General features: G+C 40.7%; 1 protein-coding gene across 1 annotated transcript in view; it reads right to left on the bottom strand.

Moving 5' to 3' along the window:
- Nucleotides 1-842: 842 nt before the first annotated feature.
- LOC148031366 (uncharacterized protein At1g03900-like) overlaps nucleotides 843-13,540 on the bottom strand; it is a 49,775-nt gene continuing 37,077 nt past the window's right edge. The window contains exons 2-3 of the mRNA XM_087684892.1: nucleotides 1,361-1,663; nucleotides 843-1,269 (exon numbers count right to left, since the gene is read on the bottom strand). Of these exons, the coding sequence (XP_087541018.1) occupies nucleotides 1,195-1,269; nucleotides 1,361-1,663 (378 nt within the window). The 3' untranslated portion in view covers nucleotides 843-1,194. The remainder of the gene's footprint in view (nucleotides 1,270-1,360; nucleotides 1,664-13,540) is intronic.

Below are 13,540 nucleotides of genomic sequence, written 5' to 3' on the forward strand. Positions count from 1 at the left end.
GAAATAATCAAAGAAACAATGCAGCTGTGCTGTTGCAATTATGGTGATTCATAATCTCGATGTTACCATAGAATGAGCTACAACCATAGGATGATGATTATGATTATTTATTTTAAAGATGGGTCAATCATCTCATCCAATAACATGCTTGATATTGTAAATGTTAATGTGAACAATATAACATAATCACTTCTTGAAAAGGTGGCCTTAGTATTTCCTTTTTACATGTAACCCTGTGTCTTTTGAGCAAAGCTTTTATAGTGTTAACCTTTGTACTTCACAGTAGACTTTCACCTCCTTGGGGGTTCCCCATGTGGTATACCATCGCAAATTTATTGTGTTCACCTTTGTACTTCACAGTGGACTTTCACCTCATTGAGGATTACCCATGTGGTGTTCGGTCACAATTAGAACAAAGGAGGATCTCATAATTCAACTACTCTAGATTGCACACTCATGCTGCAAAGATTGTGAGTGTTAACTCCGTAGAGCCAGCCTAGAGCATCAAACCTTCTAGAGACATCTTGTAACTGATTGGTATCCGAAAGCATGTATCACTTGGAATGATGACAGAACAATACAGTCCACATTGGATAATGAGATATGGCTAGAACATACATGGCAATTTGACCTCTTATAAGGGGCAATCAGACATAAAAACTAGAACTTGGGCTAGGTGAAGAAAGAAGTATTTTATACAATACCAGAAGGTAAGAAACACACGTAACTTGAACAGGTATTGCCACAAACCACAGAATGACATGGGGAGACTCCAATGGATTATAGAAATTCACTGCATTACGCGTACCTCCAACAAGAGGACATTGAAGAACACTGAAAGAGATAATCAATGGATCACATTCAAATTCGAATTAAAACCCGCATATGCACACATAAACATCACCGATCAAAGTTATTTATGGTTTGCAAATCAGTTCTATTCACTATCCCAGGTCTCACAAATCCTGGAACACGACCAAACTCTCAAGCAATCATATACTTCAAAGGCAGCCACCTGTTTCATATTTCAAGTGGAAGCATGTCTTTGTTATCCCAAGCCTTAATTTACAGCCACCAAAGTGTAACCAGCATTAACCACCAAAGGGTGTTTCACTTGCAAATACAAGCCACAATCACCCAGTAGTAATCCTGTCAAACCATCATCAGGTGTAAGAATTTCACATAAGCTGCCTATTAAAATGCTGCCCACCCTGTATGACTGGTCTTGTTTGCAGATGCACTCGTGTTGTAAGAGGGTGGAAGGTTTGCCTGTAAAACCAATACAAAAAATACACAAATAAAATGCCCCTTCATACAAAAGGCCAAATAATGAGTCGCACACATACTGCAAATCACATACCTCTAGCTGAGAAAGATCTGCAAATGGATCACCAGGCCTACCACTTGCAGTGTCCAGTTTACTGGTTGTAGCAGATGCTGCAGAAATCCTTGTGAGAGGAGTTGAATTCGATACCCGATGATGTTTGATATCATTAGGTGGAGGAGGAAGGGGTGTACGCAGCCGACCACCTCCAGGTGGAGGAGCTAAAGGAGCTGCCATGTGCCCAGTGCTTAACAAACTACTTTTGCCACTTGCGTGTGACAGCATCCCTGTATTGGAAGAGGGTTTGTTCTTAACATTTATCCTGATGGTTTCTCCTTCCTGTCAAGATCAGATATGCAAAAGATCACATGTTACACTTAAAATGTAATAGCCCACATCACAAAAGAATGAACCACCTCAGTCGTGCTTGCTAAAAAGACAGAATTGTAAGTTGTGGCCAAAACTCTCTCTAGCTACTTCCTTTTTGCCAAAATTTGAGTTCTTTAAGATCAACCAGCAAACGGCTCAAATTAGCGGTCTTCAATCACCAAATGCAGTATAGCTTGGGGTCCAAATTCCAATGATTAATGAGGGACCCTTAATGAATAGTAGATGTACCACAGATGTGAAACACCCTGCAGCAAAACAAAAAAAGCACCTATACACCAAAATGCCTTATCAGAGAATGCAAACAAAGAAAAAGCATCACAACTCCTAGGAGGTGGTCATAGAATCAACTCTCAAGTTTGATTCCACTGAATGGAATCCAGCTCCTCGTGCATGGTACACCAAGTGTCATGTGTCCTCAGTGGAAGCAAGTGAACAGACACATCCCTGTCCCTGGTAATCATGCTGAAACCTTAAGATCTCCAAAGACCACCTATGCAAGGCTCTAGGACAGAGTGAGCCTCAAACTTGCTCATTAGAGTCCTAAACCACCATGGAACTGAAAAAACAGACTACTAAGGAGGCTCACGAGCCTCTAGCTCCTTGCGATTCACTCCAACCCCCTTTCACTCTATCATAGCTAGACATTTGAACCTCTAATTGAAGGAGACGAGCCAGCTGGTGGGAGTGGGGGTGGGGGTGGAGTGGCTAACATATTGTAAAGAGAGAAGCAAAGGTGGCAATCTGTTAGCATTACTTCTGTTTCATGCTGGTTGTTTCCTGTTTGTGAACTCCATCAAAGTCTGATGGAGACATTAGAACTCTGGCAACCCATGCATTTTTGTTTCAGCCTTACAGTTCTGTTTGTGTGTTTGAGTTCACACTGCCAAACTGTGATCCGGTCCCAGTGCATTTCAGTTTTGTGGCAATTACTGTCTGCATTCACATTGAAACAGGCTGGCAGCAGCAGTTTGACCAGGTCGAGGACTGCAATTAATGCAGCCACTCAAGCTGGTCGGCCACCTTGGGCCTGGTCAACCTGTTTTCAGGTTGGTTGCTGTTTAAAGCAGTCCCCCCTATTGCCACTACTGTAGGGACCGGTTAGGCACAGAGATCGATACAAAATGTCGCTGTGCGTAGTGAGAGACACATAGCAGAGTAGAGAGTGAGCCTGTTTTCAGGTACAATGACGAGTGTGTACCTTTAGGTTTTTAGATAGATATATATGTGTAAGTACAAGTGCTAAGGGTGTGTTCACACCCGAACACATTTAAAAGGCACGAGGCCTTTATTCCTAACAACCTCCCACCTAAAGGCAATGTGCCTTAAGAGGGGAAAAGAATCAGCTAAGTCTAGGTATGTACAAAGCTGAAATACATATATCTATCCGACTCCCATCATCTATCGGCAATGAGCAAACCGCTCTGTTGGAAGACCCTTCGTGAGAAGGTCTGCAAGGTTATCATCTATATGCACTTTGACAAGCTCAATGCTCTTATTGTCAAGTACATCTCTAATGAAGTGGTACTTCACCTATATGTGCTTTGTCTTTGCATGAAAGACAGGATTCCGTGCTAGCATGATAGCACTCTGACTATCACAATGGAGAACATGTAACTTTGTGATGCCAAGCTCTCCCACCAAACGTGAAAGCCATAAAGTCTCCTTGCATGCCTCAGTGGTAGCCACATACTCTGCCTCTGTAGTAGACAATGCAACACACTTTTGTGGCCTAGAGATCCAAGAGACTGCTCCTCCTGTGAAAGGAAACGCATACCCAGAAGTGGACTTCCTGCAATCCCCATGACCAGCATAGCCTGCATCCGTAAAGCAAACAACATATGCCTTCTGCTTTCCAAAGTAGATGCACAACTCCTTTGTGCCTTTGAGGTATCTCATAATACCTTTCACTGCATCCCAATGCTTCTTGCCAGGGGTTGCCATGTATCTACTAACCACTCCCACTGCAAAGGCAATGTCAGGACGTGTAACAACCATAGCATACATCAAACTGCCAACAGCTGAAGCATATGGTATCTTGGCCATTTCAGCCTTCTCATCATCAGATGTAGGGCTGTCCTCTGTGCACTAAGTTTCACATATGGAAGCAATGGAACCCCAATTGTTTTCCCTCCTCCATACTGAAACGCTGCAAAACTTTGGAGATATACTCCTGCTGAGATAGTTAGAGTAAGCCTTTCGATCTATCTCTGAGTGTTCGCATGCCAAGAGTGTAATTTGCATCACCCAGATCCTTCATGTCAAAGCTGCCATGAAGACTTTGCTTCAATGAATCCAAGGCGTAAGTATCCCTGCCAGCAATCAGCATGTCATCAACATACAAAACCAAGATAATCAAGCTGCCATCTACTGCCTTCTTGGTGTACAAACAGTGATCCACTTGACTTCTATGAAAGCCTTGGAATTGCATGAATGTATCAAACTTAAGATACCATTCTCTTGGTGCTTGTTTCAGCCCATACAAACTCCTTTTGAGTTTATATACCATATTTTCCTTCCCTTGTTCAACAAACCCTTCAGGCTGCTGCATATATATGTCTTCATGCAGATCACCATGTAAAAACGCAGTCTTTACATCCATCTGTATGAGCTCCATATCCTCAACTGCAACGATGCTCAAAATGGTTCTCAATGTAGTCATCTTGACTATAGGAGAAAAAATCTCATCAAAGTCAATTCCATGCTCCTGCTTGTACCCCTTTGCAACTAATTTTGCTTTGTACTTTGGTGAGAAACCAGAAGTGACCTTCATCTTGTAAACCCATTTGCATGGAAGGGTTTTATGCCCTTTAGGCAACTGCACCAAGTCCCAAGTGCCATTTTTTTCAAGAGATTCCATCTCTGACAACATGGCTTTATACCATTTCTTGTTGTCCTGTCTGTCCATTGCTTCCTTGAAGCAAGACGGTTCACCACAGTCTCTCAACATGACATAATCAGCCACATTTACTGCACCAAGAACAAACCTGTCAGGTTGTCTATTAGCCCTAGACGATCTCCTAACCGAATGGTCATTGTTTGCTGGCTGTTCCTGCAAATTTCCATTTTCAGCATGTTGTCCTGGCAATTCAGCCTGCAAATCAGCATTAACAGCTTACTGTCCTGGCTGTTCCTGCACATGTAATGGCTCATTTTCATGGGCAATAGCTGGCTGATCATTTCCAACATCATTTCCTACATTTACAAGTTCATTTGCAGCAAGTATTTGCTGCTGTACAACACGCACATTTTGCTGTCCAAAAGGTATTTCTTCCCGGAATACAACCCTACGGACCTCCTCGGTCTTTTTGGGCTGTTTGTGCATGCGATCTTCTCGGAAGATAACGGCATTGCTGTGTACTACTTTCCTTTTCTTGGAATCCCACAATCTATACCCTATTTCACCCTCGTCACCATATCCTAGGAAAATGCATTTATAAGACTTTGGCTCAAGTTTGCTACGTTTTTCTTTAGGAATGTGCACAAAAGCCTCGTAGCCAAACACTTTCAGATGAGCATATAAAGGTGGCTTGCCCGACCACGCTTCTTGGGGAACTCCCCCCTCCCCAAAAGACCTGTTTGGTGACCGATTAATTAAGTGAACGGCTGTCATAAAAGCCTCTGCCTGAAAACCATGGGATAATGCAGCATGAGACAGCATCGTACGAACCTTATCCTATATGGTCCAATTCATACGCTCTGCAACTTCATTTTGGAGCAGATTATCAGGGGCAATGAGCTCCCTCTTTATCCCTTTGCTGTCACAAAATGCCTGAAAGGCCTTGGACACATATTTCCCACCATTATCAAAGCGAAGACACTTAAGTGTCTTATCTGTTTGATTTTCAGCCAATGCCAAGAATTTTTTAAACTTGTCAAGTACTTCATCCTTGCTACGAATAGGATAAACCTATACTTTCCGTGTAGCATCATCGACAAAGGTGACAAAATATTTCTTTCTCCCTAAAGATAATCCTGGCATTTGACATACATCTGAATGTACTAACTCTAGAGGAGAAAATTTCAAAGAAAGAGACTTTTTATGAGACGTCTATGCATGTTTGCCATAAATACAATGATCACAGTGCTCAAAATCAGCATAACGAAAACAAGGCAAGTAACCCAAACGAGAAAGCACTTTCATTCCTATTTGACTCATATGTCCCAACCAGCCATGCCACAAAGAAACGCTTGGCTGCTCGGTCATGGCAACAACATGGTCACGCACACTAGATATATGAAGTGAATACAAAGTATCACTCTTGCAACCTCTGGCAATAACCCTAGATCCCTTACAGATCTTCCATTTTCCATCACCAAAGGTGGTATGAAAACCATCATCATCTGGCTGCCCTGTGCTAATCAAGCTCTTCTTGAGCTCAGGTAAATGCCGTACATGCTGAAGTGTAAAGACAGCCATGTTGAAACTGTAACTACACACTGCCAATACCTACAATCTCACATGCATAGTTATCCCCAGGATGGACAACACCATGCCGACCCCCTGTAGAGGCGAAGAACTACTTACGATGAGGGGTGACATGAAAGAAAGCACCTGAATCAAGAATCCTGGTATGCATGTCATCATCTGTATCTGCAAGTAAAGCAGTGCACCAAAGTGTGAAGAGACAAAGAGTACGTCACTCCCACTGTCACTGTCATGAGTGACTACATTCACCTCTTCAATTTTTACACTACTCTTCTTAGGCTAACTATCCTTCTTCTCTTCCTTGCTATCATCTATCTTCTTGCCTTTTCCTTTCTCTTTCTTCCATTTGTAGCAATCACATTTAAAGTGACCCTTTTTGCCACAATGATGACATTCAACATCTTTGCCACGTGATTTACTACGCCCCTTGCTATCATATTTGCCCTTTTGCTGTGATCTACCCCTAGTATGCAAAGCACTCGAAGACTTACTGGATGCGTTGTTCTCCGATTCATCTCTTCCATAAGTAGAGCATTCTCTACATCAACATACAAAAGGGTTACATTAGAATTACTCATAGCAGTCCTGAATGTATCCCAACTCTCTGGTAGAGTGCAAAGCAAGAAAGTAGCCTTAAATTCCTGATCAATCATGAACTTCAAGGCAACCAGCTGGCTAAAAATGGAGTTAAACTCACTCGAGTGAGTAGACATTGCTGTACCCTCTTTCATACACAAATCCATAAGCTTTTTCAGCCAATACACTTTGCTTGCAGCACTCTCTGTGCATACAATTTTTCCAATCTAGTCCATATAGCATATGCAGAATCCAAACCTTCAATGTTGAACAGCAAGGCATCAAAAATCGGTAACTCTATTGTTGAGCGTGCAAGCTCATTTAACTCATCCCAATCGTCCTGTTCCATATCTGCGGGCTTTGCCCCTTTGGTTTTGATCGGCTTTGCCTACTTCTTTTGCGACAGGATATTGTAGCACTGCTTTTGCCAAACTACAAAGTTATGTGAGCCTTCAAGCTTCTTTATGTGCATCAGATTACTGCTGTCATTGCTGCCAACCATGATTTTTAGCCCAAATGTGACAAAAAAAAAACCCAGCAAATGCAGGCCCAAATTGTCACCCAAGTGACCAAGGTACAAACAAGTACCAACCAGCAATAAATGACCACGTAGAAGCACAGATTTCAGATCTGTAAATAAATTTCACAAGCACCAAACCATGTGCTACAGCATTATCCAATTGATTACAGCTGTTCCAAGGGCATATACATCACATTACATGAGAAATCCCAAATTTTAGTTGCAATTTCTATTGTGTATGTACCCACGGGCATAAAATTTGACTCAAACGGTCAAAAGCCCCAAAATTTTTGTGCCCAAAGCATCAACTATACACATCTGCATTTTCTCTGTCATGCATAGAACAAGCCAATTTTGCAAAAATAGAGCAATTTCAGCAAAACCCCCAAATTTTACCAAGTGTTGATGTCCAAATTGCGTGGAATTCAACCTGCATGTACATAAATTGACCAAATGCTGCACAGATTTTGCTCAAACTGCAAAAGCCCCAAATTGGACGGGGTCCAATGTGCATCAATGTCAAGAAATTGGGTAAATTTCAGCCCAATTTGTGCATGTACATGAAAAGCCCCAAATTTTACGGATCCAATGTTGAGAAATTTCACTCAGATGTGCAAAATTTCAATAATGTTGGCGAAATTCCCAATTCAAATGCGCACAATGTCTGCAATTACTGACGCAGATGCCTCAATTTTGCATGAACAGTACTCAGTCTAAAGAAGCCCCAATTTTTTGGGCCAAAATTGCACAAATCTGACCCTTTGTGCTTGCGCGCACGAACCCCAGTTAGAGAAAGGAGTTTGAAAAAAGATTTTTTTTTAAAGAAAAAAAATTTTGGATGACGGGTCCGCCCCGCTGGTCCCGTCACGTGCCACTTCTGCACCAGTCAACTACCAACTGCTGCTCGTCGAGTCCACCTGGACCTACTGTGGTCCACGCTGGAGCATTCTGCAACTCACGACTTGCTCGCCTGTCCTGCTCGAACTCCGAGAGGTACGAACACCTGAACCGGAGCTCTGATACCACTTTGTAGTGACGGGTTAGGCATGGAGATCGAGACAGTCAGTCGTTACGTGCAATGAGAGACGGAAAGAGTGAGATAGAGCAGAGTAGAGAGTGAGCACGTTTTATAGGTACAATGACAAGTGTGTACCTTTAGGTTTTTAGATAGATATATATGTGTAAGCATAGTTGCACTCGTACATAGTACGAATTGGTTTGTACTATACGGTTCGTACCGTACCGTACCGTACAAATTCGTACCAAAAAACAAGCACCTTTTTTTTTCTTTTTTTCTTTTTTTGCCGTGGCTATTGTTGTTGGTGGCGGTTTGGGTTGTTGACTGTTGTGGTGGTGGTGGTGATTTTGTAGCCTTGATCGATCAACCAAGAAAGGGGGTGGAAGCTTGATTAGACTCCTCATACATGTTTTGTTATGATTTATCCTAGAGCCAAAGGCCATACATAAGGTACTCAAGCAGTTCTAAACGTTTCTAATTGATGTCCCATCATTTTTCACAATATGTTAGTATCATCAATAAATAAATTCAGCACCATTTGAGAATCATCAAGTAGCTTAATCCTATTGATTTTACCTTTGTTCACGGCTCATTTTGCACCACCCAACCCAAAGCATTAGTACACATTGCTAATAAAACTAGGCCAGAGGATAGCTTGGCCTAATGTACCTTCTGAGAGTACACGAATTAGTGAATGTACCATCGATAGCTGCTTTAGCCTTAGCAATGCCAAACAAAACCATAACAAAATTCATAAATCTTTTACCAAAACCTTCGGTGGTTTGTTTGGTGATTGTTGGTCTCACAGGTCATTTTGGCCTCTTGTAGACATTAATAAAGCATCTCATGTCATTTCTCTCTCTCTCTCTCTCTCTCTCTCTCTCTCTCTCTCTCTCTCTCAAGCATACATGCCTCTTATTTGTATGATCATTCATGTATGATGTATCCACTCCTATGTATGTACTTGTAAGTTGTAGCGCATGTTGCGCATGCGGCATATGCCATAGAGGTTTTGGCGTGTTACCCTCAAGTATTCATCTTATATACTCCAATAGCATTGCTATTTAGACTCTTAACATCTGTTCTATCATCTATAGTTCAAAATAATGAAGTTAATTTTTTTTCGTACTAATATCGTACCGTACCTTATAAAATCTTAAGGTACCATTTAGTACCATATTTTATCATACCGTACTTTTCGTACCTGACAACTATGTGTGTAATTACAAGTGCTAAGGGAGCGTTCACACCTGAGAACATTAAAAGGAACGAGGGCCTTTATTCCCAACACGAACATTATATAAACAAGTCACAAAAGGATGTTATGTACTTGTTTGCCCTTTGAGTTTGATGGCTGCCATGACTTCCCTTTGTTCCTATGGCTGGCTACAAATGCTTGATCTTCATACTTATATTAGAGCAATTCACCCGTGATTGCTCTTCTTTCAATAACAATGACACCAACTCATCAAATGCGTATACATCAGCATCTCCTTTTGCAAGCAAGCAAAGTGTAGTGGTGAAACTTTGATAAGACTCAAGTAGGTAAACCAAGACTATAGAAAAAGAAGAAGCATTTGAGATAATATCATCAATATATGCAGGCCGCTCCATTATGTCCTTGACCCATGTAATGTAGATATCCACCGAATCATCCTCTATCATATGCTTTACCTCAAGTTGTTTGCACAAATAGACTACATGAGCCTCATCACACACCTACTACAACGAAGCAAGTTTATCCCAAGAATCCTCGAGTGTTGTGCACAACTGAATATGCAAAATGATCTTTCTCTTGCACAAGAGTGCAATCAAAGCATGTATCTAGGCATCTCATGTCATGAGGACGTAAAAATTTTGAGATGCTTTAATCTTGCTAATAACATTTGATTAAGTTATTAATCAAATGTGCAAGGTTGTTTAAGCATATCTGATGCACATGGCAAATATTCCGTAGTAACAAGCCAAGGACCTCAAGGATGCAATGGGTATCAAAAGAAAAAGTTGTGATAAGTTATGCCAATTGGGTTTTGTTAGTAAATTGGAATCAGATTTGACCCTAGGACAATGGTTTGGTCAATAAGTGTTAATGGTGACACTAGGGACTAGCATCAATTAATTAACTAATGCCAATCTAAGGATCAACAAAGACTAGGGACCACTTCAAGTTGCAAATGGCCTAGCCAGTTTAATTATGGATCGGCACATTTAATTTTGGGTAGGGTTAGAAAGGCTGAATTTAATTTTTAAAACAATTTGATTTTTGAAAATTAATTAAATGGCTCGATAATGCTAGAAACGAGTTTAGAAAGCTGCCACTTGACAAAAATGCCTATGCAAGACTGAAAAACGTTTTTGGAGACTGAAGAGAGATTCATTTCATTCAAGCTGAGGAAAAGAGAGAGAACAAGCTATTGGTCTGAGTATTCTACTGTGGAGGACCTTCTAGAGGTTGGACAGTAAGAATCAAGACATCCGATGCAAGCAATAGCAATTCTCACATCTTTAGGAGCTGGCGATAGCTAACTAGGGTAAGTGATAGCAGTTTGAGGCCTCCTGGCAACTGGCGACATCATTAGATACTGTCTGATACAAGCAACAATCAAATTTCAGGCCTCTTGTATGAAAATCAAAAATCTCTCTCTTTTGGCATTCTCTCACCTTCTCCAGCTTGTGCTCAGTCATTCTTAGCATTTCTCAGCCTTTTGTATCAGATTTTAGCCAAATTTGGTGGATAGCAGAGAAATCTCTACTGTAAATCCTAAAATTCTACAAAAATTAGGGTTTGACAGACACCTCAGAACCCATGCCAATAGAAGAAGGCATTATACACTGAATTCAGCACCTGACATTTGTGTAATTTAACATATTTAGCAAGTCATTTTGGCATGTCATTGCTTGCTGTATAAAACTGAAGTTTCATAATAGTGACTACCAAATGAATATTTGTAGGTCAAGTAATATGAAGAACAAGGAAAAGCTCAAGAACTTACAAATTCGCACACAATCGACGACGTCAAAGAAAATTTGAAACTGAGAATGTAACTGGTCTATGACTCACATAAAGCGGTAGTTCCTTCAATTAATACCTGGTCTTTTCTCACACACAAACAAACAGAGACCTCACTTCCTCGCTCAACACCAGATTGGCCCCAAAGACCAACGCCCCTCTTGGTATTTCTTTATCAATTAAAAGATGGAAATTTACAAAAATAAGATGTTCCAAAATACATAACCTGTGAACAATTGGTTTTCATCTTTTCTAAGTAAATCCAAGCTGCATAACGACAGTTCAGCATGACCAGATCAACATCCCTTTTAGCAAAAGCATTTTCTGTAACCATAACTCAATGATTCATGTGCAGAATTGCACTCTACAGATCTCTGAATTCACTGTTCTTACTGTCCAACATGTCTAGAACAACATCCCTTTTAGGAAAGCATTTTCTGTTACCAAACCTCAATGATTTGTGTGCAAATTTGCAGTCTACAAAACTCTGAATTCACTGTTCTTACTATCCAGAACAGCACAAAATCAAAGCTGAAAAACCCTGTTCCTTTGCGGCATGGTCATTACTTTCTTTAGTTCCTGCATTGGAGAAGCCAACAGCTGCTCCTGAACCTAGACAGTGAGGCTCTTGCCTCAACAGAAGTGCAAAGAAAACACAGAACTGTACCTTCGATGGAATCAGCACATCATACAGTGCCTTTCCTTTGAGAATAGAGAGAGAGTTGACCAAAGGGAGCAAGCTCTACCTCCGTACATGAGTCAGAGTCGAAGAATTACTCTCCATAGCTAATGAACTTACAGAAATCTACCCTCGGCTCCTCAAAACTTCATTCTCAGATCTGCCCCTCATACCTATTACGTTTTTTTTTTAATGCTCTCTCTTTGTCTTTTGGAAATTTGTGCCACATGGCATACATGTAACAATTTTCCCATTTAAACCTTCCAATCTAAAATTCTCCATGATCGGTGCAAAATTTGACCTTGACACAAACCAGAGAATTAATCCTCGTGCAAAAACGAAGATAATGACACAAACAGATTCTGGGGTCCAAAAAAAGTAACTCCCTAAATTTTAGGGATGGTGACCCCTGCATTCCTCAAGTTGTTCTGAGCAAATTTTATCATTGCAACCACATCAAAAAGTATAATGTGGCTCAGTTATGGTGACTTTTATTCCGTGAGCATTCTTACATGTGCATCCTCTGTCTTGGCCAAGCTCATTGTCCTACACCATCTCCAATGGCTAAGCTCACAATCCCAAACCACTGGCATTTTATTCTTCAATGCCCATTCAATATGGAACCGGTCCTAAGACTTAGACAAACCATTAGTCCAATTTGTCCCAATGGCTGCCTCTTTTGGCCATGCAAAGATCCCGGATTATTCCAAGAGAACTCTGGGGGTAAAAAGCAACAGCAACTAAAGAAAAGAAAAATAAAATATTTATATATGTAAATAAGAAAAGCAACTGCAAAAAGTATCACCAGCTGGTGACATACCCCCCTCTTGAAAGAAGCAAGCGATCTCGATTGCATGCCACACATGCTAACGCATGACACATGACGATAACAAGATTCTCCATATTATTAGTGTCATCGCATATATCACTTGCTAACAGATGACACAAGGCGATGGTAGAAGTTTCCCCACTACCATTTGTGTCATTGCAAGTTGAAGTCTCACATAGGTGGAGGATCACATCCTGTATCCAACTATGATTACTAGGAGCCTTTCTACTATACATGTTTCCCGATGCAACACAGGGCGATAGCACGTATCTCCCAACTATTAGTGTCACAATATGTATAATCATTCAACTAAATTGTAACAAATACAACTTCAAAGCACTGAGATTTCATTCAATGATACACATGTTAATGCTAAGTGTAAACCATATATTGTGCATTATTCAATGAGATTCAGTATTCAACTATACAATAGAGAATGCACATTGCTTCAAAAAAAGCATTCTAAGTCACTATAGGCTCCAACAAGAAGTCTTCTCGGTAAAGTTGCAATAACTGAGGTGAATCTACCAATTCAGCCTCTTCCATCCATTTGGCATCCATTGATAAATAGTTCTTGAACTTCACCAAAAATCTTCTTATAACTCTACCTTTCACTTTCCTATCCTTATGTGCCAAGATCTGCTCAGGAACTAGAATCTCATCTAATTCCTCTACTTCAAGCTATTCCTCTTGAACCATATCTTTTGGCACTTCAATAATAAAGGACCTCAATAGGCTCACATGGAATGCATTATGAATTTTCCAATT

The sequence above is a fragment of the Lygodium microphyllum genome, chromosome 9, assembly GCF_053477565.2.
Source record: "Lygodium microphyllum isolate KBCC chromosome 9, Lygodium_microphyllum_v1.1.10, whole genome shotgun sequence".
Classification (NCBI taxonomy): Eukaryota; Viridiplantae; Streptophyta; class Polypodiopsida; order Schizaeales; family Lygodiaceae; genus Lygodium; species Lygodium microphyllum.